Source organism: Clupea harengus, chromosome 9 (genome assembly GCF_900700415.2).
Source record: "Clupea harengus chromosome 9, Ch_v2.0.2, whole genome shotgun sequence".
Classification (NCBI taxonomy): Eukaryota; Metazoa; Chordata; class Actinopteri; order Clupeiformes; family Clupeidae; genus Clupea; species Clupea harengus.
Genome location: NC_045160.1, coordinates 6,644,852 through 6,672,230, shown reverse-complemented (window position 1 = coordinate 6,672,230; position 27,379 = coordinate 6,644,852). Strand labels below are relative to the sequence as shown.

The window sequence follows — 27,379 nt, the reverse complement described above, 5'->3', positions numbered from 1 at the left end:
GTGAAAATCTTGCCTTACCTGTAAACAATGCTGCAGGTCAGAGCGTCAACACACCCTCTGATAAGGGCAGGGGTACACTGCGAATGCCAGATTCTCACTCACATACACTACCTGAACCCAGTTAAGCATGAGATGACATGTTACTGTCAGGAGACAGATCTGGTGGACACTCTAATGACCCAGGGCTCTGCTGCCTGCTAAGAGCTGGGTTTCCTGGCCAGACTGTCACCATGGTGACCACTATATCTGCATGGAGAACCAATGTTGATCCCAGTTTATTGTTTTCCCTCACTTACAGTTTGGTACAATTTGGTATATGCTGACCTCTTTGAAAGGATTTGCCTTCTGGTTACTTGGGTCAATCCAAAACGACGGGAGTACATATCTTTGTAATCCCGCGGTGGACATGGGGATTGAAGCCTGTCATTAACTAGTCACATAGGAGAATGACAAACAGTCGTGTATTATGATGCAAACTAAAGAAGAACAAGGGGCATTTATCAATACTTCACATGCAACTGTGAACACCGTTACAGTGCACTTTGGACAGTTTTGGACAGTTTTGGACAGTACAACATCAAATGATAGACAAATGTTGATGAGCACGAATCAAAAAAGTTTTTTTTTTCTAAGACAGGAGAAAAGTGCAGAGATATACGTCAAATGTCATTTATTAAGCAGACCTTTGCCAGTGGTATCTGTGCTGTCCACATGTTGAATGTATGGCATATTGGATAGCCAACTGAAACAAACCACTTTGCTGTGTTTTGGGATCCAAAAATGGATCAAATACTTTCTCCACAATTTTGCAGTAAAGAACTGATTGACTAAAAAAGAATTTAACACTGTGACAGGGCAGATGCAGTCAGACTGGCGAACTGCTACAACCTAACTGCTTTTTAAAGTTTCCCTTTCCACCTAGTAACATATAACATATACAATACATATGGAAAGTCCAGAGATGAAGCCGAGGGCAAAGGTTCCCTTTTCAGAGCACAGATGAATTAGCACAAGTTGAGCACAGCACCTATGGGAGCAGCTCTGCAGACGGGTTTATGGGTCCAGAGTGCAGGGGCCCCTCAGGCTTAACCGAAGCCAACGGTTCACAAGTCTCATTGTACATTGAGCGTGTAGCTTCGCATCTCTCATGCCGTCCTCCCCCTCTTCTCCACTAGGGGCAGCAGAGCACAGCAGAGCATCAGGGCTGTGATGTGGTTGAGTTGGTGTTGGCCCACGTTGGAAATTCTTTCAACTGGAACATCGCCACACCCCAAGTGTTCAGGGCAAATTGGACGCACAAGACACCCAAGAGGTTCAGCACAATCCCAGCCTTTGCCTGTAGGTAGGTGAAGAACAGCACAACATACAATCACAAGTTACAAAAAGCAAAGCATGTGGGTGCTCTTCTAATTGAATTATAGATCCAGAGAAGCAGTTCAGATGCTTTACCATGTCTATGACTTTGAGGTTCCCGTATGAGAAAGCAATAGCATTGGGTGGGGTAGCCACTGGCAGCATGAAGGCCAGGGAGGCGCAGATGGTGCTGGGCAACATGACGTACAGCGGGTGCAACTTGATGGCAACAGCCTAAGGATGGACAGCACATCATAGCAAATATAACTATAACTATCATGCTTATTATCATCTATTGTTATTATAGGATAGCAACTTGATGGGAACATTAAGGACCTTCATTAAGTTCACTAAGGAGTGGAGAGGGTTTATGAGCACTATGACATATTCTCATTTAACGGTTAACCCTGACGTTTCATAATTATCACAATGTCTAGCTGAGAGTCCTCGGTTTTCTACTGATTTCTGCTAAAGTCAGGCCTTTCTCACTATAGTGCTTCATCAGCTCTCAGAGCCTCTGGTCCATATCCTCTTACCATTGAGGCCAGTATGGGCAGGAAGAGAGTGGTGGTGGCGGTGTTGCTGGAGCACTCAGTGAAGGTGGCGATGAGCATGCAGATCAGGAAGGCAATAGCAAAATCTGGAACGTTCTTCAGGGGCTCCAGGGTTTGTCCGAGCCACAGAGACAGTCCAGATGTCTGTGTGGAGAAGCATCACGGGATGTCCATATTCAGTAGGGTTCATAACAAAATGCAATGTTGCAGATGCAGTTGAGATAATGGTGCATAATAAACTTTTCGAGAATGTCCTCATAAGACAGAACATAGAGACTTATCTGATTGTGTTTTAACTAATATATAACTCAATGTAAATCATTTACCTCAAGTATGTAACAGTCACAAATGGTATAGACAGACATGAAACTCAAACTACGTTTAAAAAAAAAAAAACTTGGGAGAGTCATGTGTCTTTAGGCTGGAATCTATTTAAAATGTACCACTCCAGCTCTGGCAATTGGCTAACAGGCAATTTAAAATTACACTGCAGCAGTAGTATTGTATTGGCCCTGCAGTATTACACTGCCTCATTAGGAGAGAAGGGGTATACCTCACTGCCGCGGGCCAGAGCAAAGCCCCCTCCCAGCAGTAGGAGGATGTTCCAGGGCATCTTCTCATGGACCACCTCCCAGTTCAGCAGAGCTGGTGGGGCCTTCTTGCTTTCTCCTACATGATAAATCACAATCTGTCATCATTATCTTTAGTGGTGAGAGGACTGTTCGGGGGGACTTCAGAATGATCCCATCCGTCATGTACAGCATTCCAATCAGCCGTTTCACAGAGCAGTTCTCTGGCTTGTTTCATGCGGTGCATTACAGTTCAGAGGTTCACAACATGATTCGATCAGTCATGTAGGTCAGCGGTTAAGGTGAGTGACAATCAAGGACAACGGCCAAACACCCTGGGATAATGAATCATAATCGTAACCCAAAAACATTCTCATATACAAAATAAAGTTATGTGTCTATAAAATGCAACCTGATTGCTACAAAGTAATGAAATGTACCAGAAGACTGTAGTTTCTAAGCAATGATTGTCCAGTAAACAAATAAATGAGAGGAGAAATGCTCCCATGTAATTCAAGCTGAGTTAAGTGGTGTCCTTCAAATGAATCCTGGTGACATCCCTCCAGGTCAAAGCTATTTCTCAAATGTAAGTAATCCTAACAGGTAGCCTTTGTTTGGTAAACAGAGCACTTGTCAATATGATAAAGTGAATTGAATATGAGCTTATAAATATGAGACAGAGAGAGTTTGAAGACTTCCTTGAGAGTATCTATCCAAGCACTGGATACATTTTGTAAAATAAAGCACTCAGGGACACTTTTGGTCAACAAAGTCTCAGAAGTCTTCGGGGAAATCATTGGTACTGTGAACAAGTGAGTTCTCAAAGTCATCATACCATTCATATCACCTGACCTGCCCCCGACACAGAAGCACCTTGGCAACTGTGAGGGAAGGACAAAGAAGAGCGTGGACATGAAAATGGCGACAGTGCCATCGGTGACATACCTGAAACACAAGACACCGGGTCATTAACACTTAAACACCCCATGCATGAGCGACATAGGAATGAGGTGAGTACATGATCCTCGCAGCTTGTGATTGATTAGAATACTGATATGACTTCTGAATATCCATAAGATGGGAGTTATTTCATGGATAAGAGACACTTATAAAACAAAGTTATTGTTTTATGAAATGTGATGGATTTGATGACGACTATAGCAACACGCAGTATTTCAAAAACATTGCATGATTTTGAAACACTAATTTGTATTATTCACTTTCATGATTAAATGGTGTTTGGGGGTGGGGTGGAGGGTCACTTACTCCTTTTCTTGGTTGAAGAGCACCGTAGCCCAACCAGGCATGAAGCCTGGCTCTCGGGTGAACCAGAGCAGCACCAGCAGCACAAACACCAGCAGCACATTGCCCTCCGCATAGGTCATATTGCCAAGCTTCTTGTATTCATCCTTAATCACCTGGTACGCCGCCCTGTCTCCTTCAGATTTGGATCCACATCCAAATGATTTCTTGAGGCTGAGGAGTCATACAATGTGCAGTACCAACCAATTAAGGATCAAACATAACAGGTGCTGGTTACACTTTATGTCTGTGACAGGATTTTTAAGTAGTGCGATTAAATGTGTGGCAGTAAACATCCAGACATCCTAAACATCTTGGGTTTGTGTTATTCTAGGCACTCAAGCAATCAAGCTATTTCCTCACTATCTCTAGTCAATCTAAAGAGGTGGATTAAGCTTGTTGTTCTTTCTTGTGAAAAGTCAATCCAGCCATTGACATTCAACTACATACTTGAATCCCAGGTACATGAACTGAAGCCAAAGCCAGGAGATCACCAGCATCAAGACCATATTGGGAAAGCAGAAGCCAAACCAGGTGGCAAAGTTGATAACACCGCCATTGGCTGGAAACAGTCTTCAGCAAGAGAGAGAGGGAGGGAGAGAGAGAGAGAGAGAGAGAGAGAGAGAGAGAGAGAGAGATTTTAGTCGAAAAAAAAGCACAGAGGTATTCTGACAAGTCGTGGCATATTTTTGGCAGAACACATAAATGAATCTCACTCATCCATCTGTCCCTTGAGGATGAGGTTGGGAGTGGTGCCAGTGAGGGTGGCAGTGCCCCCGATGCTAGCCGAGTAGCACACACACAGGCTCATTCCCTTTGACAGGTTGGTGTAGTACTTCTCGCGTCTTAGGCGCCTCTCGTCAGCACGGGTGTATCCGTCTTCTGCGACTTTCTCTGAAGTCAAATCAGCCTGAGATTAGTTACCTCTAACACACCCAGTCACTGTGAAGAGTCAGTTATCAGTTCGATCTGAGGAAGAATAAAGTTTTTCCAACACACTTCATCAGCATATCCTTCTCTTTTCTTAAAGGAGAAGATGACTGACGGGCCAGTGATAACTGCGACCTGTTTTCAGGGCTGTACAAAAAATCAGACTGAGCACCTATAGACATCCCAAAAACACACCAACCTGGTAGTAACAACCTACCGGTGGTTATGCCCTTGTCCTCCTTTGTCTCGTCCATCTCAAAGCCCTCGTTGGCCCGGCCGCTCTGGAACTCCTTCTCGTCCGCCTCGGCCTCTGTTTTCTGGAGCTGAGCCAGCACGGCTTGAGCAATGGGCAGCATCATGGCTGTGGAGGCCGTGTTACTGATCCACATGGACAGGAAAGCAGTGGTGCCCATGAAGCCCATCATTAGCCTACAGGACAGGAGAGGAAAGAGAAGAAGAAGGTAAGGAAAGGGAAGAGGAGGAGAGGATAGGGGAAGAGGAGGAGAGGATAGGGGAAAGAGGAGGAGAGGAGAGGAAATAAAGAAAAGAACAGCAAATGAAATGGAATGGAAAGTAAAGGATTGAAAAGGAAAGGAAAGGAGCAGGGAGAAAAGCAGGGGAGAGGAGAGCAAAGGGAAAGAAAAGAAAAGAACAGAAAAGAAAAGGAATCAAAGAACTCATTTCAGGACAGGAGACGATTTGACAGGAGAGAAGCCGGGAGACGGACAGGATACAGAGAGAGAGAAGGGTAAAAAGGACACCGAGAACCAACAAACAATAAAGGGCCCTCCTGAGCTATCTCTAGGACAGATAAGATAGCAGCCACGTACAAGGCTGGTTTCACCCCGACCAGGAGCAGCACGCGGAGGGCGATGCGCTTATGAAGGTTCCAGTTCTCCACAGCAATGGCCACCAGCAGACCCCCGATGAACAGCATGTTGGAGTCTTTCAGATACTGGACACACACCTAAAGACAAGCCACACACACGATTACTCATCAGATACTGGACACACACCTAAAGACAAGCCACACACACGCTACTCATCAGAAGCAGCAAAAACGGGTACACATTGGTCATTCAAAGTTCTTTACAAATGAGCAGATGAAAGAACCTACAAAAACAGGAGATTGGAAAAACAGGAGATTAAAACAGTTAAAAGAAGATAAAAAAATGTAAGATTTAAAAGCCCATTCATGATGTCCATGAATCAGTTGTGAAGAAGACCCCCGGAGATGAAGGCACAGTGTTGCCCGGGGGCTTGAAGACAGCTCACCTCTGAGGACTCCATGATCCCCATGAGGGGGAAGAGGATGACGGGAAGCAGGGCAGTGACAGCCAGAGGTATGCACTCTGTGCACCAGTATATGGCCATCAGGATGATGGCAAAACCGCATTTCGCCTCCTGCAACACAAATCCCACACTCTGTCAGAAGCAACGCTTACACATGTCACTTCGAAGACACCGCGGTGGGAAACCACACAGGAACTTGATTTCAAGTCAATTACGAGTGATTTGATTTATGAAGGGTGCTTTATGTCACAGCTCATGTCTATATGTAACTGCTAAACACTTTAACGAATTTCACAGAGCCGCTTCGGGCCTGTTATTACGGGGTTTTATGATATTATTAGTACACCCAGTACATTTCAAGTGAAAATATATGAGTTACTGTGGCTTTCCATTTGAACAAACGTAGAATGTGATCAGCCATTAGTTATGCCATCAATCTTAACCATTCTTTACTCCTAGCTTTACAAAGTCATTTTTGTATACTCAAATTGTCAACAAGAAGACATTTGAATTCAAAGTTCAGATCTAACTGTGACTTACAAACAAAAGCGGATTTGAAAAGATGTCAGGTGAAAAGGCTGTAGAAATAAGATTGGGCCTATTTTTCCTTTGTGCTGTGCTCCTGTGACATCTGATTATTTACTTAACCTTCCCTAATATTTTTAAGAATGCTCCATTATAATTAACTAGCCAGAAATAAACAAAGGCAATGTTATCCCTCAGTCCAGAATTTAACACACGCATGTTAATTCATTTGTAAAGGTCTTCAATTAGCTTAATATGAGGCACATAAAAACCTTTTTGATCATGTTACTGCAAGACATTGCCATACTTGTGGAACCAGTTAAAATGTTTGTTTTTCAAAGAAGTGGTATGCATGTTCTCACATACTCACCGGCCTATCAATGACCAACGGTAAGGGCAAAATCAGAAGCGGTGTCACAAAAATGATCACGTAATTGCGATAGCTCCACAGCCATTTCAAACACCCTAACATTGCTTTAGCTCAAGAAGAATTCACCAAGAAAAATTAAATTAACATGGAGAAAAGGTTTGGATAATTGAGGATACGACCACACTGTTGTCAGACAGAGCAGCAGATAAAGTTGGTGTATATATATATAACGCACTCTGGCAGAATTAAACATTAACCAAGGGGGGCTGACAAATAAACAGAGTGAACAGTTTGAAAAACGGATGAGAAGATAAACAGCCAGAGGGAAGATGAAGAAGGGGCATAGGAAGAAAAAGGAGGAGTCAGAAAGAGGGGAAAGGTGGGAACAACAGTAGAGTGGACAAATGAGCAAAACATTTTTTTTTTTAAACTCAAGAGGGCTTTGAGACGGTTTTAAAAAATAAACTGTAGAAAGTCATTTTGAGGACAAAAAACTGTTATGACCTAAGCAAGTTTTATGACTATGACATTCATGCTTCTCTACATTCTTCAACTCGTGAATCAAAGTTTCATTAAGTCTTAAAATCCCCATGCATTATATTTGACCTAATAACAATAAAAACAACATGCAACAGCACGATATAATTAGGATAATGCCATGTTTGCACAACAAATGATAGATAGATGGCCATGATGATGAAAACATTCATGTGACATAAATCTTTTAATTTCACTGCTGGTGTGTCCACAAGGCAAAGAGCAATCACTAATCACTATAAGGCTTGATGGAATATTTCCAAGGCAGTAATTTGCCACATGTCAGGGCTGAACCAGGCTCTCTTCTGAGCATACCCATTCTGAGGGAAAGTTACATAAAGGGGACTGTTTATTGCCTCAGACAACCTTGGGTTGTTGTGAAGTAAGAGCTCAGCAGAAAACTCCTGAATACGTTAACTATGAACCATAAAAGACAACAGGAGGGATACAACCTGTGTATCAAGTACTATTTTGAATCCCCTTAATTTCATTTTTTGTTGGTCTATTTAAATGTGAATTAAAGTGTATCTCTTTCTGCTGGGAGCTTTTGCTTCAGGGACAAGTTTGGGCCTGATCTGGTGAGCGTAGATTGTGGAACGGTGATGAGGAGCAGTCATTTGTTCCAGACTAAAAATACATTTGTGTGTAGAATTAAAGAAAATGTCAGCATTATGAGAGCAGCCACTCTGTCTGTCACCACACGTGAGTGCCAATGAGTAATCTCTATTAAAGTGGCTCTAAGGAGTCTTGGTCCAAAACTAGCGAGCTAACCATAAGGCAAGCACAAACCTGGCAAAGACCAACATCAGCACAGTTGGCACTGAGAAAAGCTTGCTAGCATGCTAGCTGGTCTTTTGGTGACATAATTGGCAACGTCATGCTGTGAGGTCTTTTCTTGAATTTAGGTGGGGTGTGCCGTCCCCGACCACAGAAAAACGTAGTACATAGCCTGAAGGGTTAGTGGGAACAACAGGTGTTAATCTGTCCTTTATATGAACATATACCATCAAACGGAATCGGAAGATACCAAAACCAGTTGCCCATTAAAAACAAAAAGTAGGAAATTGTTGCATAGTGTTGCTTTAAGTCTTTATTTGTCCATGAGGAAAATCCTATTTTCAAAAAAATATTAATACTAAATGACAGGATTATTAATTTTGACTCATTAAAATATTATTTAAGCAGAGCAATCCCCTGTCACTGACCAAAATTGTAGAAAAAACATTTGTGGACTGTATGTTCAGAATATTATTGCCACTGGCATTTATTTGTATTTCCCTGCATTAGTTTGGGTTGCTACATATTTATCTTCACACAAACCCAGTACCGGCCAAACTAGTTCACATTTGTCATAACATGGTGGCATTTACAAGATCACAATTATTTACAAGACTTGTTTTGACAGATAACGCAAACAGCAATAACTGGAATCCACTACACTATAGTGAGTCATATTCTTTGATATTTTGGATCCTATTCATCACCACTCAACATCTTTCATCATGATTTTCAGAAAATGTGGCAACCCACCATGCAGGCACATTTGATCTGTCAACCATGGCAAGGCAATCTGTGTAGAAATTGAGGAGTATTTCAGGAGTATTTACCAGTCCACATTTTCACGGAGGGGGTTGATAATATTTCTATTCCAATATGACCATACCTGCGAGGGACAGTGTGAACCATTCAGGTGCTTCAGAGCAATGAAGACTGACTACAAACACAGGAGATGAAACATCATGAAAAAAAAAAATCAAGACCTGAGGTTGAACTACACAAATCATATTTAAATTGGATTTGGACCTTCATCTTCTTAAATATCAAAAAGGTTTGCTATTTTATTTGACTGTTTTCCATTTAGTTTGTTTTATCTTGTGTATATATTACTTTTCATCAAGAGAAAAACTCACTCCACATCCAATTAATCCAACTTTAAGCCCTTCAACCAATTTAGACCTCTGATAGGTCTTTGGTCTATGGTATCACCCTATAAAAGCTTCATCTCCGATACAAACATTTGATGGTAAAGATACAGACTTTATTATATTCAAACACAAAAACATACGTTAAATACTGGGTACATGCACAAAACATAGAGAGAGACAAACAGTTTTATGATATTGACACTTATGGCTGAAGACTTCCTTAGGTGTGTAACACACAGGTGTCCTGTGTCCAATAAATATTGTGCTTGCAGCACAGAATATAAATGTATGTGAAACCCTCAGAATTAGATACTGAAGGTATACACGAATCTCTTCAAATGAATAAATACTACATATCGAAGCGAACACAGTGCATCTTGGAGAGCCATCTAAAATGACACATACAGAAAACAAATTGATCATGTGGTTAAATATTATTTGCCAGATGCCAACTGCTTGGGAAAAAAAAAAAAAAAACACACAACAAACAAACAAACAACTGAAAAAGGCATGGGAACCAAATATGTTGCACAAGAACCTTTATAATGTTTATGTCAGTATTGGAGTTCAATTCAGCAAATAAATGTTTGTTTCAACTTAAGTACGGCCACCAAAGTAGGCATACTTATTTGTAAAATGATAGTCCCACAATGTATAGATTTTAAATGTTTAAAATCACAAACAGACAGCTGAAAGGATCTGTGAAGGTGGCAACAGACTTATTGACTTGACTCAAAGCTTTCTCACAGATTCACAGATTCCCCTGAGCCAAAACAAACTACAGCTGTGCAAACCACAAGTGGTAACCTGAATCAACACATGCCAATTATTCAAATCAGCTCAACTGGATGAGCCACAAACCCTACCGGGTACAGCAACCAAGGGAAACCGCTTGAATGACAACGGCACTTCAACTAAAACGTATCATGTTTCTCTAACATTGGTTTCAAATGGACAGGATACCACTCCTTCCATGAAGCAGGGATTAGCCAGGAAGTGATCTCAAAGTGACCTCCACAAAATTGAATGAGAAAATAAATGTCATACTCATTTCATGCATTCTTCTTTTCGGCTGAGTATGCTGAAAGAGAGGAGTCTATCATTTCATTGACGAAGCTGATATTGGGCAGCAGACTGAGTTTTTAGAATCAGTTGCGTGTGACAGCTCCAGGCACCATGGCTGACAACAATATACCCTGTCAAACAAGAATAGCTGTGAGAGAGAAAAACTGTAAACAAAGAACAAAAGGCCTTCTGAAATTTATAAAATGTGAGAACTATGCCCAGACAGAAGTAAAAAAGAAAACACATAAATAAAAAGGCAAAATGCAAAGAGATCAGACCCGTTCATAAACTGTTGACATTAAAACCATCAAAGATATTATGATTCCTCCAAATCCTCAGTAATTACTTCAGGGAGAGTAATCAATGTGGCTGGTAAAATGGTACTGCAAGACAAACTTGATTTAGCAATCAAGGGTCATGTCATCTATTCTGTATGATACTCTTGTGTAACCAAGCATGTCTTTGACTCATTTTGAGTACATACAGTGCGAAGATCTACATGGGGTGTACATATTTTGATATAACTGTATATACCTGTAGGTACCATTTTTAAACATATTACTTTGAAAACTGAGCTCCAGGTCACAGCTGGGTCATGCAAGTCTTGAAGCTTTTCTTGTGTTACTATATGTTTGTGTTACGTCCTCTTTTTGAGGCAACTGTGAGTCACTGCTTCTGGTGACACTATTTCCACAGTGGGGGGGGGACTTAGGGCAGTGGGTGGGCGGCTGGTAAGGCGGTAGGTGGGGGTTTGGCGGTAGGCGGTTGGTGGGGGTTTGGGTCAGTGGGTGGGCGGCTGGTAAGGCGGTAGGTGGGGGTTTGGCGGTAGGCGGTTGGTGGGGGTTTGGGTCAGTGGGTGGGCGGCTGGTAAGGCGGTAGGTGGGGGTTTGGCGGTAGGTGGGGGTAAGGCGGTAGGTGGGGGTTTGGGTCAGTGGGTGGGCGGCTGGTAAGGTGGTAGGTGGGGGTTTAGGAAGGAGAAGTTTCTGAATGAAGAAGAGTGAGGTTTACTCTTCAGATGGTGAGGCGTCCTCTTTCAGAGCCTCTTTAGGCGTTTCCTGGATGGGAGCCTCCACTTCTGCCGCCTCCTTCTCAGACTCGGGGTGGTTCTCTAAGCCATCAGCCTCACTTTGGAGAGGTGAGCCCTCAGTCTTGGGGTTCTCCTCGAAGCCTGAGCCCTCCCCCTGGGGTGCCACTCCTTCATATATGATGTCTTCAGGGTCGGGGGCAGGAGGGCAGAACTCCTCCTCTGGCAGAAGTTGGCGGAAAATCTTCTCAGCCAGCTTGACGGAGTAGTCACACCCCAGGTTCACGTCGGGGCCTGTGCAGACATGCACATTGCTGGGCAGGTCAAAGCCGTTGCTGCCGTCCATCCTGGAGATGTCCAGCATGTTGAAGTACATCGCCCACATCACTGTCGGTCGGCCGCTCCTCTCATCACCCTCTGCAAGTTCCTCGCCGGGACTGGGGGGCACATAGAACATTTGGGCGATGAGAGATTCCAGGTCCTCCCGGGCGGTTCCTTTGGAGGAGCAGGTGAGATGCACCAGGAATGTGCCGGGCATGCAGGTCATAGAGGAGGAGCAGAGCTCGACCACGTGCACAGCTGGACCACCAGGCTCTAGAGGAGGGGCCGTCAACAGGGAGATCTGTTGGTCAGAATCAGCGGGCAGCACCGACCTGTCCGTGATGAGGACTGCCCTAGAGATGTGCCCCTCCTCAGTGTTCTTCCACCGTTGCCTCACAAAGCTGTCCTCCACCACAAAATGGCTGCAGCTGATTCGCTGCCCCTGCGTGTCGATGACAGCTTTGCATCCGTTAGTTTCCTTGTCCACGACCAAACACTGGACGGAGTGGCGGAGGCAGTAAATCCCTCCGAACACGGCACTCATCCGGCAAAAGCACTGCGGTATCTCACCTAGGCCATACAAGGGGAACAGGAAGGGTGTGTTGCCGTAGCGACCCAGGCAACGCAAGAAGTGCTGAGTGGCTTTGAGGCCGTCCTCTGTGCACGTCTCCTTTGTCACCATGGCGATGGAGTGCAGGACAAAATGCTGAAGGTTCTCTGTGAGCTTCTTGGTTTGGAGGAACTCCCAGAATGGCTGGTCAGAGACCTCCTGGTACTCCTCAGGATGCTGCTCGAAGTCCAGGCAGAAGGTGAGGAACTTCATCAGCATACGCTTCTCCACCATGGTCAACTGCTTGCTGGCAAACACGTCTGCCCGAGAGCAAGGCACCTGCTCCACTCTGCCCTGGCGGTAGGTCAGGATGCGGGTGACTATTTTAAACTCTGTGTACCGGCTGACCTTAGACTGAATCAGGAGATCAACCAGGCTGCCGCGAGAGTAGATCAGCTTGGACACCAAGTCAATGTTGAACCTGCGGCCTTCCTTCACGAGATCAGCATAAGTTATTTTCTTTTTCTTCACCTCCTTAGCTGAACTTGGTGGGCCAGCTGTGGTGTCCTCCTGTTGTTCCTTCTGCTCTATTTCCTCTGATTGGCCGGCATCTTGCGAGGCCCCTTCCTCTTGAACACCACATCCGCCATCTTCCTGGGTGTGTTGAGTTTCACCACTGGTTGTGGTTTCCTGTGTGACGTCAGGACTGGACTCCCCCTCCCCCTTCCCCTTCGTTTCCTCTTCAGGTTCTGTGGGTGAAGGTGCTGCAGGAGATAATGTCTCAGTCGCTTCTTCGTTTTCCTTCACCTCTTCTTCAGCCTCTAAACTGGCATAGCAGGAGACCTCCAAGTTGGTAATAAAGGAGTCATCAGCGCTGAGAGGCAGAACCTCCTCCCCATCTTCCAGTGTCTTCCTCCACTCCGCCTCATCCTCTGTGCTCTGAGACCCCTGCTGACTCTTATACTCCTCAATCCAGGACAGTAGGCTGTTGAAGTTAAAACCGGCCCATTTACTTGAGTAGTAGTTCCGCCGGTCAATGTGCAAGACCTTCTGCCCCACCCTGGAGCATGCTGATGCAATGATGGACTCCGTGAGGCCAGTGCCAAGTATGACAACATCAAATTCAGATGGAAGATTGTCGGATGCCATCTTGAATTTAAAACCTTTGACAAAGACAAAGATTAAAGAAATCATTACAGGATGTTATTGTACCCTACAAACTCCAATACAGTGCTATTACATAACACTAAAATTAGATTTTGTAAGGGGAAAAGATACAAATCAGATTAGGTTCCTACGAGATTGCCTAAATCTGCATTAAGCCTTTAACATGAGCAGTGCTAGGATTTAGTTTGTTCTTCGCCAGCCAGTAACATATACAGTATACAACATAAGTGAGTACACCCCTGTAAAATATCACTTACATGTCAAATGATTCACAATTGATTGTATCACCTCTCAATAGTTGCATTATTTCTAGGTTGACAAGTATAGCATTTCCTGTTCTGAACAATCAAAAACCAATGCTTAAGAAAATACTGTTGAAAATACAGACCTCAAAGTAAAAACTCAATGCAACAAAAGTGAATTCAGAAAACCTGTGATCATTGAAACTAAATTGAGTACACCTCTCATTTCCAATTAGCCTACTTGCATGCACATGGTTATAAAATGACCTGTGAACATCACAACTTCCTCACTCTTGGACCTATGAGCTGTGTCTATCTGGATAATGACTCCACACGGGAAAAAAATGCCACAGGAATTGAAAATCTGATTGTGAGACTTCACTAAGATGGAAAAGGATACAGGAAGACTGGTGGTGACCAACTCAAAATCAGTTTAAACACAGTTGCAGCAGTAATCAGGAGGTATAGAACAACCCATATTACTACTAATCAGAGCCACTATGGCCGTCCTCCTAAAATGACGCCATGGACAGTGCGCTACTTACAATCTAGCTCTGAAAAACAGATGGGCAAGTGCTTGGCACAGGGGTTATCAATGGAAATCAAAGTTTCTGTGACCACTCGGACAGTGCGAAGGACATCAACCTATATAGACGGCGATTTGTGCCAAAGAGCATGAAAAGCCTGATGACTATTGGGAGCACATTCTTTGGTCAGATGAAACCAAGATCATTTGTTCAGCTCAGCCGGACATTCAGAGATGGCACCATGATTGAATGCCTGTGGATATACCAAAATACTGGCTGACAAGATGGCTCCAGAAGTCTCAAGAAGCTTGGCAGAAGATGAATATGCTAGCATGATAATGATCCAATACACACTACCAAAATCACACAAGAGTTTCTAAATGAAGAAAACTAATTATGTATGCTGCCTGACTTGAATTCAATAAACGACTTTTTGAGTATTTTGAAGAGAAAAGTAGAGCAACGCAACCCCTACAGCAAAGAGCAGCTGAAAAAGGTGGACATACGAGATAAAAAAAAGATTGGAATCTCAGAATAATGAGGTGCAGGCCTGACTGTGAGGCCTGTATTTTTAATATAGTACATCTAAACTGTTAGCTTTAAATTTGACACAATAGCAAATACCCTATTCAACTTAGGAGTAATGCAATTAGTGTAAAATGAAACAATTTTAAATCATTTGACATTTAAGTAATATTGCACAGACGTGTAGCCTACTCACTTCTCTTGTATGTCGACTACAACAGCGCCAAGGAACATAAAAGAGGGTGTTGACACGAAAGCATTTGATCTGCCCAAAATCTGCCCATTTTCTTAGGGCCCGTTCTCACTTTACATGAATAGGCTAATACAAAAAATATAGCATTTCTAGAGAGCAAAAAAAAACAAATCTTTTCAATCTCAGTTTACTCTACAAACTATGCTAACCATATAGTCCATCATATGAACGTGCATATAAACGAAATGGTTACACCATCTGCGTGCTTTTGTCCATGTCATGTCCACTTCCGGAGAGAAACAGTAGCTGGAGCGGTTAGCATATGGCACACGACCATCACGTGCCTAATTTTAGTTTCGCAAACACCAGGAACCTTGGACGGCTGCGTCGTCGTAGATGTCGAGCAATTTGAACATTTAGAGTAGTATAACGTAGCAAAGGTACAGGCAAAGTAGACACACTACGCTTTCAACATAGAGGGGAAATGCTTAGCTAACATTAGCTAGCCACAACAACCTAACAGTATTGCCAAACTGATTTCACTTTAAACGTCTGAATCAAAACGCCATGGAAGATTCTGACACCAATGCAATCCTTCCTGGCGGGGAAGATTCGTCTCAAGATAATTATAAATCAAGAAGAAATCTTTGTCTGACAGCTCCACCCTACTCCTGTCCATTTTCAGTGTCTGTCGAGCCTGTACTCTTTCTCTCAATGTTTTCATTGGCACTTCAAATGCCGCTTTGCACACAATACCTGTGGGATCGCATTAGTGAAGATCTGGGGTACAACGGGACAAAAACCGGAGGATGTAACAACAGCAGTGGGCCGCCCGATCCTCTCGAGAAGGTACGTAAAAGCAAAATCCTTGACGTCTCTGGTAAAAATGTAAACAAGCGGGATGGTTTCTTCTACGGAAGCCGATACAGTTCTGCATTCAACGACATTCACCCTGTTGCCAGTAGGAAGCATTACCAGTAAAGTAATATTTTCCCGTTTTCATAATTCCGTTTGGAATATTTTTGACAAAGATGAAAATGCTTTTACACCCACAATTATAGTATAACATTGAATTTGTTTAAATTTTTCAGTCCATGAAATAGATAGAAACAATTGAAACTAAGATAAATTCAATTCAATGTTATTTATATAGCACCAAAACAATCAAATGGTCTCAAGGCACTTTACAGAGCCAAGTGCCTGAACCCCCCTGGAGCAAACACAAAGGTAGAAAAACGTCCTGTTAACAGGAAGAAACCAGAACCTCGGCTCATAAAGGGGGGCATATTATGGGTGATAGAACAAGATGCATGAATGCACCAGTATACTGGTCTTTTAAACAATCTTTTAAAATAACAAGTCCTTAATGCAACAGAACATAACTTTTTTTTTCTTTTCCCAGGAGGTGGAGACCATGACGGCACACTGGAACTTGTACATCAATTTGGGAGGCTTTTTCGTCAGCCTTTTCTCTGCCACCCTATTTGGATCCTGGAGTGACTGTGCTGGCAGGCGCCCAGTTCTGATCTTACCCAGTCTTGGCCTGGCGGTTCAAGCTGCTGTTTATTTAGTGGTGCTATACCTGAAGTTGCCAGTGGCCTGGTTCCTCTTGGGTAGGTTCTGCAGTAGCCTCACTGGGGACTTCAACACTATCCTAGCTGGCTGCTTTGCCTATGTGGCTGACACGAGTGACAGAGTCTCCCGCACGTTCAGAGTGGCCATACTGGAAGCCTGCATAGGTGTGGCTGGCATGTTTGCAAGCATCATTGGGGGACAGTGGCGACGGGCACAAGGGTATATGCCCAATTTTTCCACCTTTAATTAATATCTGTAGCTGATTTTGACAGGAGATTTCATTAAAAGTCCAACAAGACATACAAAGTATGCATCCTCAATAACAGTTTGCATTTGTTTGTCCTGTTTAAGGTACATTAACCCATTCTGGCTGGTCCTGGCCACCAGCCTGGCATCTGCCCTGTATGCCTACCTCTTCGTGCCTGAGTCTGTGGTTCCCGACCCTGGGGCCAGACTGCTCACCACCAAGCACCACCGGGCCGTCGTCCACCTCTACAGCACCCCGGGGCAGGGGGGACGCAGGCTGAAGCTGTGGCTCTACTCCCTCTGCTTCTTCATCGTGGTCACTGTACACTTCGGCAGCCGGGACCTGTACGTGCTGTACGAGCTCAGCGCCCCTCTGTGCTGGGGCCCGGAGTTGATTGGCTATGGCTCGGCGGTGCAGCACCTGACCTACCTGAGCAGCCTGGCAGGGCTGAGGGCCATGCAGCACTGCCTGGAGGACTCCTGGGTGGCCATCGTGGGTCTGGCCTCCAACATGTGTGGGCTGGTGGTCATCTCTGTGGCCAACACCACCGCACTTTTGTTTACAGGTATAATATGGTCAAAGATACTGGGTGGCTAAAAGATGCAGTCTGCGATTCTGGTGAAAGTTTGTCGATATTTGAGCTCAACAGCTAATCAAATTACACCCCCTGCTTATCTGCTCCTGAAGAAATGTTTGATTGGCTGGAATTGTTTGTAGCTTGGTCCGAGCCTCTATGTTTGTTTTCCACTTACAGTCAGGACAGGACAGAGTTGTGTAGTCACAAACGCCAGAGGGTGCACACTGAATGGACAGCTAGGAAAAGACCGTGAGGAGCGATCAGCTGAATTTGCCAAAAAGTGTATTGGATTAGAACTGCAGACTGTACCTTTAGTATGCTTATTTCACTCATTCGGCTTTATACAGTGTCATTTCCTGTTGCACTTCTTATGATTATGAAGTTACAATAATCCTATTCACTTTTGTCACTATCCATATATTATTCTTCCAATGAGATAAACCATTCTGATGGGAAGATACATCATTAAGTTGTGTTTGGTTTGATGGAGGATAAACACAGGCGTAGAGAGATCATGATAACCGATGATTATGCCCCACCACTTGTTGACTTACAAGTCAAAGGAACCGAATGTTTGTACTGCACTGAAGGTAAATAAATGACTTCACATTATCTACTGTTATCTCAGTGCAGTGCATGGCAGGAAACTCAGAGATAAAGCCGGATCTGAAAGAGCAATAGACCCACATGTTTTTATGACTCGGTTCTTTCAGTGCAGGCTTTCCCCATTAAAAGGCTCATCCAGGGGTAAAGCTCAAGGGTCAGGTTGGGGAGTGAATTCGACTAAAGTACTCTTTCTGTCTGTTCTGCCATCTAGCGTTCTCCCTATGCTGAAATAATGAAGCTTTTGGGAATATATAAAGGCTGCTAGTTGAATTTTTTTAAATACAATACCTTCAGTGGACAGGCTGGATTGGCTGGTCAAGAAACAGCCAATCAGGAACCGCACATTTTAGTTGGTGAAAGTTTGGAAAGGAGCACTTGTGCAGAGAGACTGCTGCTAAGTTGTAAATAGATTGTGTAATACATTCTATACATTTCTGTTAAATACATTCTATACATTTCTGTTAAGTAAATTCTATACATTTCAATAGTGTTTTTTGTGTTTGCAAGACTGTACAAAACACAGTCAGTAGATCAGACCTTTGGTCGTTTTTTTTAGCTGTTAAGAATGTTACTATGTGTTTGGAAAAGGAGGGGGATGTGATTGAATCCCAAAGTGCTCTCTCTGACTGGAGGGGAACTAAGGCCTGTTCTAGTAGGTGCCAATCACCACAGGTTGTCCGGTTAGAACAGAAAGATGCCAAAGTCCCAATGAAGATGTATTTATTCACACACACACACACACACACACACACTGTGAATTCCTTGAATGAACCGTGAATATTGAATGTCATGAACCGAGGAACACTCGTGCAGAGAGACTGCTGCTAAGTTGTAAATCAATTGTTGATAGATTGTATATATCTGAATTTTGTTTTCTTTGTGTGTCCCGTTTGCATCACTGTGTGTTTACAAAACACAGTAAGTAGATCAGACCTTTGGTCGTCTGTTTTATCTATTAAGAATGTTACATTGTGTTTATTGTGTGCATGGGAATCATGTTTGCAATGTCGCAGCTCGCTCGTTGTTTGTATAATGGTGGAATGTAGCAGTGTCCAGAAATGTTTGTCCGTGTTCCATCCCTGTATGTGTTTTGTAAGCAATGCTAACACCCTTAGCATGTGTTTCTCAGGCTATGGACTCGGCTTCCTCTTCATGGCTTCAACTCCAGTTCTGCGATCAAAGCTCTCCAAGCTAGTGGACCCTTCCGAGCAAGGTAAATGAAATTGTGGAAACATTCATTTTAAGTCAAATATCAAGTACTTTCAGTCAAAAAGAATTACAGATGGGTGAACTTGCATATGGTGCATCCACCCAGCATTGGTCAAGAGCACTGTACTCTTTCGGCTTGGACTAGATCTTTGAATTGTGATTGGTACAGGACATTGGTTCATTACTGAGGTGAACTAACACCTGGTTGTCTGCAGGAGCTCTCTTTGCATCAGTGGCCTGTGTGGAGGGACTCTGTTCCCTGGTGTCTAACGGAGTCTTCAACTCCCTGTACCCTGCAACTCTCTACATCATGAAGGGCTTTCCCTTCCTCTTCGGGGCTGTACTACTACTTCTTCCCGCTGGAATAATTGGGTGAGGAAATTGTAACCCTTTTGTGCATAAACTACTCACAGGAGATGTACACCTGTCCATTGTAGTGACAAAATGATTGAATAGCACTGTCTGTACACCACATTCTCCACTCCACTGGTTCTCCTCTGCATATTAAACATTTCAAATCAACCACTAATTAAACTATTGGTTTGGCACTCTCTGTACTCTCTCATATGTATGTAAATCAGTGGTAATCAGTGGAATGTGTCTGTGTTTTTACTACATAGATATCAACAGTGTGCCAATTTTTTATTTGGCTTGAATTTCATGGCTATGGTTCCTGATATTTATTGTTATTTGGGGTTAAGACTGTTGACTCTCTCTGACTGCTGTTGAATTATTGATCCTATTGAATCAGTAATGCAATGCCGAATTTACATGTTGACTTCCAAGATAGTCAAGGATAACTGGGTTGTAATTCAAGCACATCTATTATTTTTTCCTGTAAGATGATTGCTTGTTGCCTGGGTGAGGGAATCGGAATGACTGTGATTATGACATTCCAGGACACTCCGTTGCCAGCAGAGGAGGACGGAGAATGCAGAGAGTTCCGGAACGTCTCCGGAATGCTAGAGTGGAGAGTGTTCTGCAGAACTGAGTGTCTGTCAAGCTCAGGTATGTTAGCTCTGGGAACCAAACAGCGGTGCACTATTGGATAATAATAGATAGTGGCTGACTGATGTTTAACCACACAAAAGGGAATGTGAAGCTGCTCCAAACCAATGATAACTTTTTTGCACTTAAGAAATGAAAATGGTGTGTATATGTTTGTGCATATTTGTATGTGTGCCTTCATTTTTACACAAAATTCTGCCATCATTTTACTAATCATTTACTTTTAAATAACTGTAACGATTGAATGGTTACAGTTAAAGTTTGTATTTTGTATTCCAAAATGTGAAGGTCTAATGTGAAGGTCTTACCACACTAAAAATAGTCTGGTCCTCTCACTGAGGTGTGTAATAATGGGATTAGACATACAGTAAACTATATACCTTTCCTTTTGGTAGCCTGCAGACTCGAGATGAAAACGTACTTGTTTATTATATTCATTGTGAATTCATTAATTAATATTTATTTTACAGTACCTTTATCGGTAAACAAAATCAGTAACATTGCGATTAGGGTCTAGACATGTCATCAGCACATAGACAGATTGCCTGTTCCTCTCCGTAATCCCACTTTGTGTGCTTATATAAGACTGACCCGCCTGAACTATGTGAACTATCGCAACACAACATATGACTGACTGACCGGGGGGGGGGGGGGGGGGGGGGGGGTGGGGGGGATTGTACAGAAGGCCAGTCTGTGTTTACCCACAGTGTGTAGTGGCCAACTGACCCACAGGGGGGTGATCAAATATCACATGCTTCCTGTTAACCTCTAGTGTGAACTGCTGACTGCAACCTGTGTTTACTTGAGATGAAAACAATGAAGACAATGTTGTAATGTTGAGTCTGGCAAACACTTGATCATTTTTATTACCTTTGATTTTTACAGCATTGTAAGATTATTGAATGTCCAAGTCCTATCTTGTATTAAATTCTATGCACAAACCATCGTCAATATTTGATCTTTATATGTGACAGACAAGAACAACAATTGTACATTAAGGCAACAGAATAAACCCCAACATAGGCAAAAGCCAATAACATCAGGACAGTGAAACTGCAGTGAATCCCCCTGACATATTATGTCAATAAGTGGTATTGTCTCGTGCCTTAAGTGTCTTTTATCTGTACTGGCACTTATTTTACACTGCGACACAGACTATCTACATAGCTAGAGTTGTCCAACTCTGTGGTTGTACTGCAAAACTATATGGTGTGGTTCATGTAGGCCTGTTTCTTTCTTGGTGAATACTGCATGTTTTTCCATTAACTGATACGTTTGAGCATTAGCAGACGACAAATTAGTAGATTAGTAGATTGACATGACGATTTATTTTCAGAGTGATACCGACCTCCTTAGTCATTGTTACTGCTATATTTTATTATATACACAGTTTTGTTTTAAGGGCAATCCCTATGCATTACACTCAAGTGCCTGGTAAGTCTGTTATATTGTGATTACATGTAAGCTATGCGTTTCAGAACTTCATGCCTCTCATGTTTAAATAATTCCTTCATATATCGATTGACTTTGCGTTTCAAACTGATATTATTCCTATATTCGCAAAGCAACTTCTAAACCCCCATCACATTTTGAACTCCAATAAAGAGGATGGGATAGAAAAGCATGCTGGCTACAGTCAAGGCACCTAAAATAAAATATCGTGTTCATACTCACACCCTGAGAGGTAGGCAGCACATCCTTCTCAGATCACCCGAGGCAATATGAGTGACAAGGTATTCGAAGTGTTAATCTAAGAGACTGGACCCCTGAGCTCTTCATATTTGACCTGGCCTAGAGGCCAACCTTGAACTAGAAGGTTAGTAGGACTGAAAGCCAAAGGTGGAACTTCCAGGATTTGATCCCCATTGGGTTAGATCAAGTGTCTGTATTTGCCTAGTAATACAACTAAGAGGCAAATAAGTTGAATGAGCTAATGAATTATTAAGTACATAGGTAGGGGTCAAAACACGGGGGAGTTGTATTATCTGAAGCTGGCCTCTTTCATCTCTGCTAAAACTCATCTTGTTAGTTACATGCAGGTAGACAGAGAGGCGGATTCGAACCCAGGGTTCATGGAAGGAACAGGCTTGATGCCACAGAGGCCACACAGACTGAATCCTGGGCCATGTGTACCAGGTCCTGGTGGGCCACCTTTGGACCTATTCCTGCTTTGGTAACTCTGGGTCCTTGGCTTTGTCCAGCTGGTCTTGGCTTGGGCTCCCAAGGAAGCGGAGGATCTTCTCTATGGTCGCCTCCTGATACTCATGGGACCATCTGTGCATTTGAAAACAGAGGGAGTTCTCATCGCAAAGCTTGTTCACAAGTAACACAAGTTATCTTTCATGAAAAAAACAAAGAGGCTGTATAAAATAATATAACAATAAAGCATATGGAATGAAATACATAGTTCGTAATGTAACATGTTTAATGTCCAAAGTTGACTTACTTGATTCCATTGAAGTTGAGGATGGAGCTCATATCATCTGGTAGTGTCTTGGGATCAGGCCACATAAAGTTATCTGTGACCGGAACAATGTTCTTCTTCCCATTGAGAGCTGTGACAATCTCCTGCACGGGTTAAGGCAGCCTTTTAGTCATTTTAGCAGATATCCAGATGTCACATGACGTAACGATAAGATGAAAATGAGATTTAGGAGCGCAATAAAAACCACCACAGTCCCCATCTGACCTTGTGCACCCAGTCCTTCATGGTCACATCGCTCATGCATTTGTCCAGGGCGTTGGCTGAGAGTACCAGGATGAAGTTGCGTGCTCGCTGCACACTCTGGATCAGTTTCTCCTCAAAGCGGCCAGCCTCCAGCTTCTCCACGTCGATGAACACACTGTAGCCACGGAGCTGGAGATGCACCTTCAGCAGGCTACGGAGAGGGAGCGAGAAAGGGAGAGAAAGACAGAGGGAGGTGCAGGAGGGAGTCTTGAATAACCAGTAGTATCATAAGAAGCACTGATGATAGCCATCCTCTGAATAGGAAGTCTATACAGTATAACTTATTTCAGTGCATTCCATGACATTAAGTAACTAATTAATACAGCACCCATATATGGTGTGAAACCAAAGTGATTCCCAGAACTTGCATAGGTGATGATGACAAAAATGTAAAAGATGTAAAACATCCCGTGATGAGGATTTAAAGGGAAAAAATATGACATAAAACAGGACAAAATGATAACAAAATATAAAAAAGAAAGCAGCTCCAACTATGGCCATTGCCAACAAAACATTAAACCAATTCCCCAGTATGTCCATCTCCTGACCTGGCCAGCTGGGAGCCAGTGGTGCGGCGGTAACTGATGAAGACGTCCGGCCCACAAGGCTGTGCATCAGTCAGGCAGGCCTTGTTTGGGTAGCGCAGGGAAGCCAAGATTTTGGCCCGGTGCACACCGTTCTCTACACTGCAGTCGGTCCTGAGCTGCTCGTCATTGATGTGCAGGATGTTTTTGCGGTCAACCCCTGACTGGACCAGGCCGTATGTGTACTGGCGAAAGCGTGGGTCCACGTCTGCCAGCCAGTCGGCCAGGTTGTTGGGATCACACGTGGAGTAGTTGGCATACATCTTGAGGACACGGAGATCTCTCAGAAATCTGCGGTCACACAGACACAGCACATACGGGTGTAACAGCTGTTGGACACGGTTCTGTACAAATGAACTCATTAAAAGGGTCCACAGCACATTTGAGGGACTGCAGGTAAGTACCTCTTGCGAGTAAGCCCTGACGACATGCCCAGATCATTGCGGAGGTCTTCGTCTGTGATGTTCAAGAGCAGGTCTCCATCCACCTGCAACTCCTGAAAAGGAACCATGACAATGATGAAAAAGCCATGGTAGCAAACAACATCCCTGACCTCCCTACTGATCAACAGCAACTATTTGATATCCCCCTTGTTTCAAACGTCACAAACCATTGGACATGTCCAGCTCAACACAACATGAGAGACTGGCAGAACAGTAGAGAGGAGGATAAATTCAGTCTCTGCTGCACAGACCTGAAAGCGCTCTGAGTAAGAACTGAAGCCAATCTGCTGGAGCCATCTTTGCACCTCCCCACTCTTCCAGTTTGGCACAGAGGAGAGGATGCGGCGTGGCACCTCCTCTCCCATCATGCCCAGGGCTCGCTTGGCAAGAGAGCAGGCAGTGGCATTACTGGAATACATGGCAATCCTCTTCAGGCTCTGCACTGCTCCAATCTCCTGGAAAATCTGGATGAAGATATACACCAGATGTGGTGTGTTTTAGAACAGATCATTGTTATTACTACTTGTAACACTTTTTAACCCCAGTTCCAGAGGAAGTCGTTTTCAGTTTCAGCAGAAACACCATGTTACAATTCACATGCCACGGTAGTTGACTGGAGCTGGGGCTCACCTTGGTGTTCCGCTGGCGAGATTTGATGCTGGTCTCCACGCACAGGTAGAAGGCGGCGATGCACTTCCCCTCCAGCCGTGTTCCATCCAGCAGGGGCAGCAGCTGCTGCAGGTCGGCGGCTGTGCGGCCCTGCATGCAGTCCGTGCTGTCCAGCAGGCTGCGGGCGAACTCGTCCGGGTCCAGCGAGGCGATGAAAGGCTCCACCAGTTCCAGCGTGCCGGACTTCACCACCTCCTTCTCGATCTCCTTGTTGTTGGCCAGCAAGGCCACGGCCAGGCAGGCGTAGAAGCGGATGAGCTCGTCCTCCTTGGAGAAGGCCAGGGGGAAGAGCCACTCGGCCGCCTGCTTCTCGATCATGAGCCGCTGGCACCGGTGACCTCCGTACATGGCGCAATTGGACAGCGCCACGGCACAGTGGCGCAGCACGGTGGGGTCCGTGCCGCGGCACCAGAAGAGCAGGGCATCCAGGGCCCCGTTGGAGATGAGCTGGGCGGACGTCTCCTCCGTGTGCTTGAACATGTGCTCCAGGATGCCAGACACGCTGCGGGCCAGCTGGGCATCATCCTGAGACCGGGTCAGATTCAGGATCACGCCCAGACCCATGCGTGTCACGTAGTCTCTGCACAATGTGGAGATGTCATACTTTGATTAGGTCTATGCTTTTCTAACAAGCTATCACTTATACATTTGACAGGTCATGGGGATAATGTCACCTGATGATTACACGAACATCCTACCTGTTTTCTGCCACCAGAATCTGCTCCAGTAATTTGGCCGACTCATAGGTGATTTCCACTGCAGGTGTCTGGAGATGCTGCAAGAGCACCTCCAAACCACCATCCAGTCGTATTCTGTTGCATATCTCCTCAGCAACATGGCGTCCAAATTCAGGTAAAACCCAGGCTTCCTCTACCAGCTGATAAATCTCAGCGATTGCTTGACGGGTCTTCTCCAGATCGGAGGTGTCCTTGGCTGATTTTAACGTTTTGACAGCTGATCGCAGTGCTGGCAGAGAAACATCTAGCATTGACTGGACGTCAGCGCTGATACCCGGTGAGACAGCCCTGATGTCAGGGCTTGATTTCCGGGTTTGAAAGCGACTGACATATTCAGGGACCGTGAGTCTCTCGGAACTGAACATTGAAAAATATTGGCAGAGCTTGCTGATGTACACGACGAGAGATAAGAGCATCTAATGGGCTAACTGTTTCCACTAGATAATCGTGTCACAGCCCTTTGACACAGAAACCAACGATAATATGGACTAATATAACGCATTAAAAATGAATTACTTTGGAAAAGAATGCATCACATAGCCTCACTAAAAATGAAGAGATTTTGCCTGGTTCTGATGCCTGCAATACGGGAATTTGAATAATCATCACAAGGAAACGCTTGTTCGGAATCGCAGGCCCATCATCCACCTGATACCAACCTTGCTGTTGTTTACCTCTTAATTTTGTCCGTCACTTTAACCAATAGAGTCCATACGTTACCAAATAGCACTGATTAAGATCCAACCCACAATAATAGCAAGTCAGAAAGCTGCCCAAACGTCCCAGCCGTTCCTCACAATTCGGATTATGATATTCAATTATGTCTTCGGAAGAATAGAAAACAAACAGCTGAATATGACTCCCTCTTGCTAGCACTAGCTCACACAAAACAAAGAAAGCTTCTTAGCCCTCAGTCTTGGCCAGTGTCTGTTATTTCTTTAGAAGACGCCAAAGACGCGAATTGGCGACCCTTGATATCGTTTTTCAGTATAAACTAAATATAGACACATTTCTCATCGTTCTGCACACCAAGCATCTCTGAGCATCCTCCCCGCTAGGACCGCCTTCCAGTGATACTTTGGCCCTGATAAAGAAATCTCCCTCAGCAACAGAGCAGCTGAGCGTCTAGACATCCCCATATCACGTTGTTGCCCCCAGCGGATGGCTAAAAAGTTGCAGCCCAGTTAATAGCGAGCGTGTTAACAGCGCTCAGCGTGGAAAAGTGTGAGAGGGAGTTAGATCTTTCAGTGGCATGTGGCATGAGGAAGTACATGCCCACTGGCATGAGGCGGGACATGCCACTGATCCGCCAATCAGCAGCATCGACTGTTGACAGTAAATTGCACGAACGAATACTGAGCGAAAAGTGTTTACAGGATTAATTTAAAGTTCGTGGTTAAAATGTTATAACTAATAACTGTGAATCATTCTATTGGTACATACAGGGAGGTGATCCATGGGGTCTGCTGAATATGGGGGCAACCAGGTGACAGTCACATGGCAATCAGCTGCAAAGATGTCAATGTTTAAAAAGTATTTTAGGTATCAGTGTGGATGTGAGCTAAATATGCTGACTTGAGTGTTCCAAAACTGTTAAAAGATCTTTGCTACCTGTTGACTAGCCATTTTTTGTAGAAGCTGGAAGCACAAATTCAGCACCTATGGGAAAAAAGGGACACTATACCACAAAACACTGTACTACACTGTCAAATTGTTAGTATGTCATGATGTCCTTACGTTTCCGGCAACTTCTACAGGATTAGCAAGTGTGATGAAGTCCTTTCTTGTTAATGCAATGCGATCAGTGTATGCCACCTCCTCCTCATCACTCATGCCAAGAGTGTTTTGGAGCTGTCAGAAGCTTTTTAAACATTTTATACAAGTTCAACATTAACTATGTACAAGTACAAGACCACATCAATGTAGTCATCAGCAACCCTTCACCAGTTCATATTCATTCATATTGATACCTGTTCATGCTGGGACAAACTCAGTGGCTTGCTCCACCAAGATTTGTTCGGAAC

The 27,379-nt window shown here is 44.0% G+C and overlaps 4 protein-coding genes across 6 annotated transcripts; 1 reads left to right on the top strand and 3 right to left on the bottom strand.

Annotated features, from left to right (window-relative positions):
- Positions 1 to 559: 559 nt before the first annotated feature.
- On the bottom strand, positions 560 to 6,106 carry LOC105898181 (solute carrier family 13 member 5). The gene is made up of 11 exons (XM_042708799.1): positions 5,984 to 6,106; positions 5,539 to 5,675; positions 4,744 to 5,137; positions 4,495 to 4,688; positions 4,229 to 4,351; positions 3,743 to 3,952; positions 3,324 to 3,421; positions 2,461 to 2,576; positions 1,890 to 2,051; positions 1,450 to 1,587; positions 560 to 1,336 (listed from the first exon to the last, which is right to left on the bottom strand). The coding sequence occupies exons 1-11, from the start codon at positions 6,080 to 6,082 to the stop codon at positions 1,199 to 1,201; spliced, it is 1,809 nt and encodes a 602-aa protein (XP_042564733.1). The 5' UTR covers positions 6,083 to 6,106; the 3' UTR covers positions 560 to 1,198.
- Positions 6,107 to 11,327: 5,221 nt separating this feature from the next.
- LOC105898222 (rab proteins geranylgeranyltransferase component A 2-like) lies at positions 11,328 to 15,861 on the bottom strand. 3 transcript variants are annotated; one of them, XM_012825241.3, is made up of 2 exons: positions 15,729 to 15,861; positions 11,328 to 13,481 (listed from the first exon to the last, which is right to left on the bottom strand). In XM_012825241.3, the coding sequence occupies exon 2, from the start codon at positions 13,465 to 13,467 to the stop codon at positions 11,428 to 11,430; it is 2,040 nt and encodes a 679-aa protein (XP_012680695.2). In that variant the 5' UTR covers positions 13,468 to 13,481; positions 15,729 to 15,861; the 3' UTR covers positions 11,328 to 11,427. The 3 variants fall into 3 exon arrangements, with proteins under 3 accessions (XP_012680695.2, XP_031429044.1, XP_031429043.1); XM_031573184.2 differs by lacking the exon at positions 15,729 to 15,861 and adding an exon at positions 15,228 to 15,309; XM_031573183.2 differs by lacking the exon at positions 15,729 to 15,861 and adding an exon at positions 14,976 to 15,168.
- slc46a1 (solute carrier family 46 member 1) lies at positions 15,540 to 20,823 on the top strand. Its single transcript, XM_012825242.3, has 6 exons — positions 15,540 to 15,821; positions 16,375 to 16,766; positions 16,899 to 17,359; positions 19,107 to 19,190; positions 19,402 to 19,558; positions 20,086 to 20,823. The coding sequence occupies exons 1-6, from the start codon at positions 15,540 to 15,542 to the stop codon at positions 20,150 to 20,152; spliced, it is 1,443 nt and encodes a 480-aa protein (XP_012680696.1). The 3' UTR covers positions 20,153 to 20,823.
- A 202-nt stretch (positions 20,824 to 21,025) lies between these two features.
- On the bottom strand, positions 21,026 to 26,583 carry sarm1 (sterile alpha and TIR motif containing 1). Its single transcript, XM_012825219.3, has 8 exons — positions 25,317 to 26,583; positions 24,580 to 25,198; positions 24,201 to 24,413; positions 23,911 to 24,002; positions 23,471 to 23,797; positions 22,884 to 23,073; positions 22,641 to 22,762; positions 21,026 to 22,468 (listed from the first exon to the last, which is right to left on the bottom strand). Exons 1-8 carry the CDS (start codon positions 25,769 to 25,771, stop codon positions 22,354 to 22,356), a joined length of 2,133 nt encoding a protein of 710 aa, XP_012680673.2. The 5' UTR covers positions 25,772 to 26,583; the 3' UTR covers positions 21,026 to 22,353.
- Between the last annotated feature and the right edge of the window lie 796 nt (positions 26,584 to 27,379).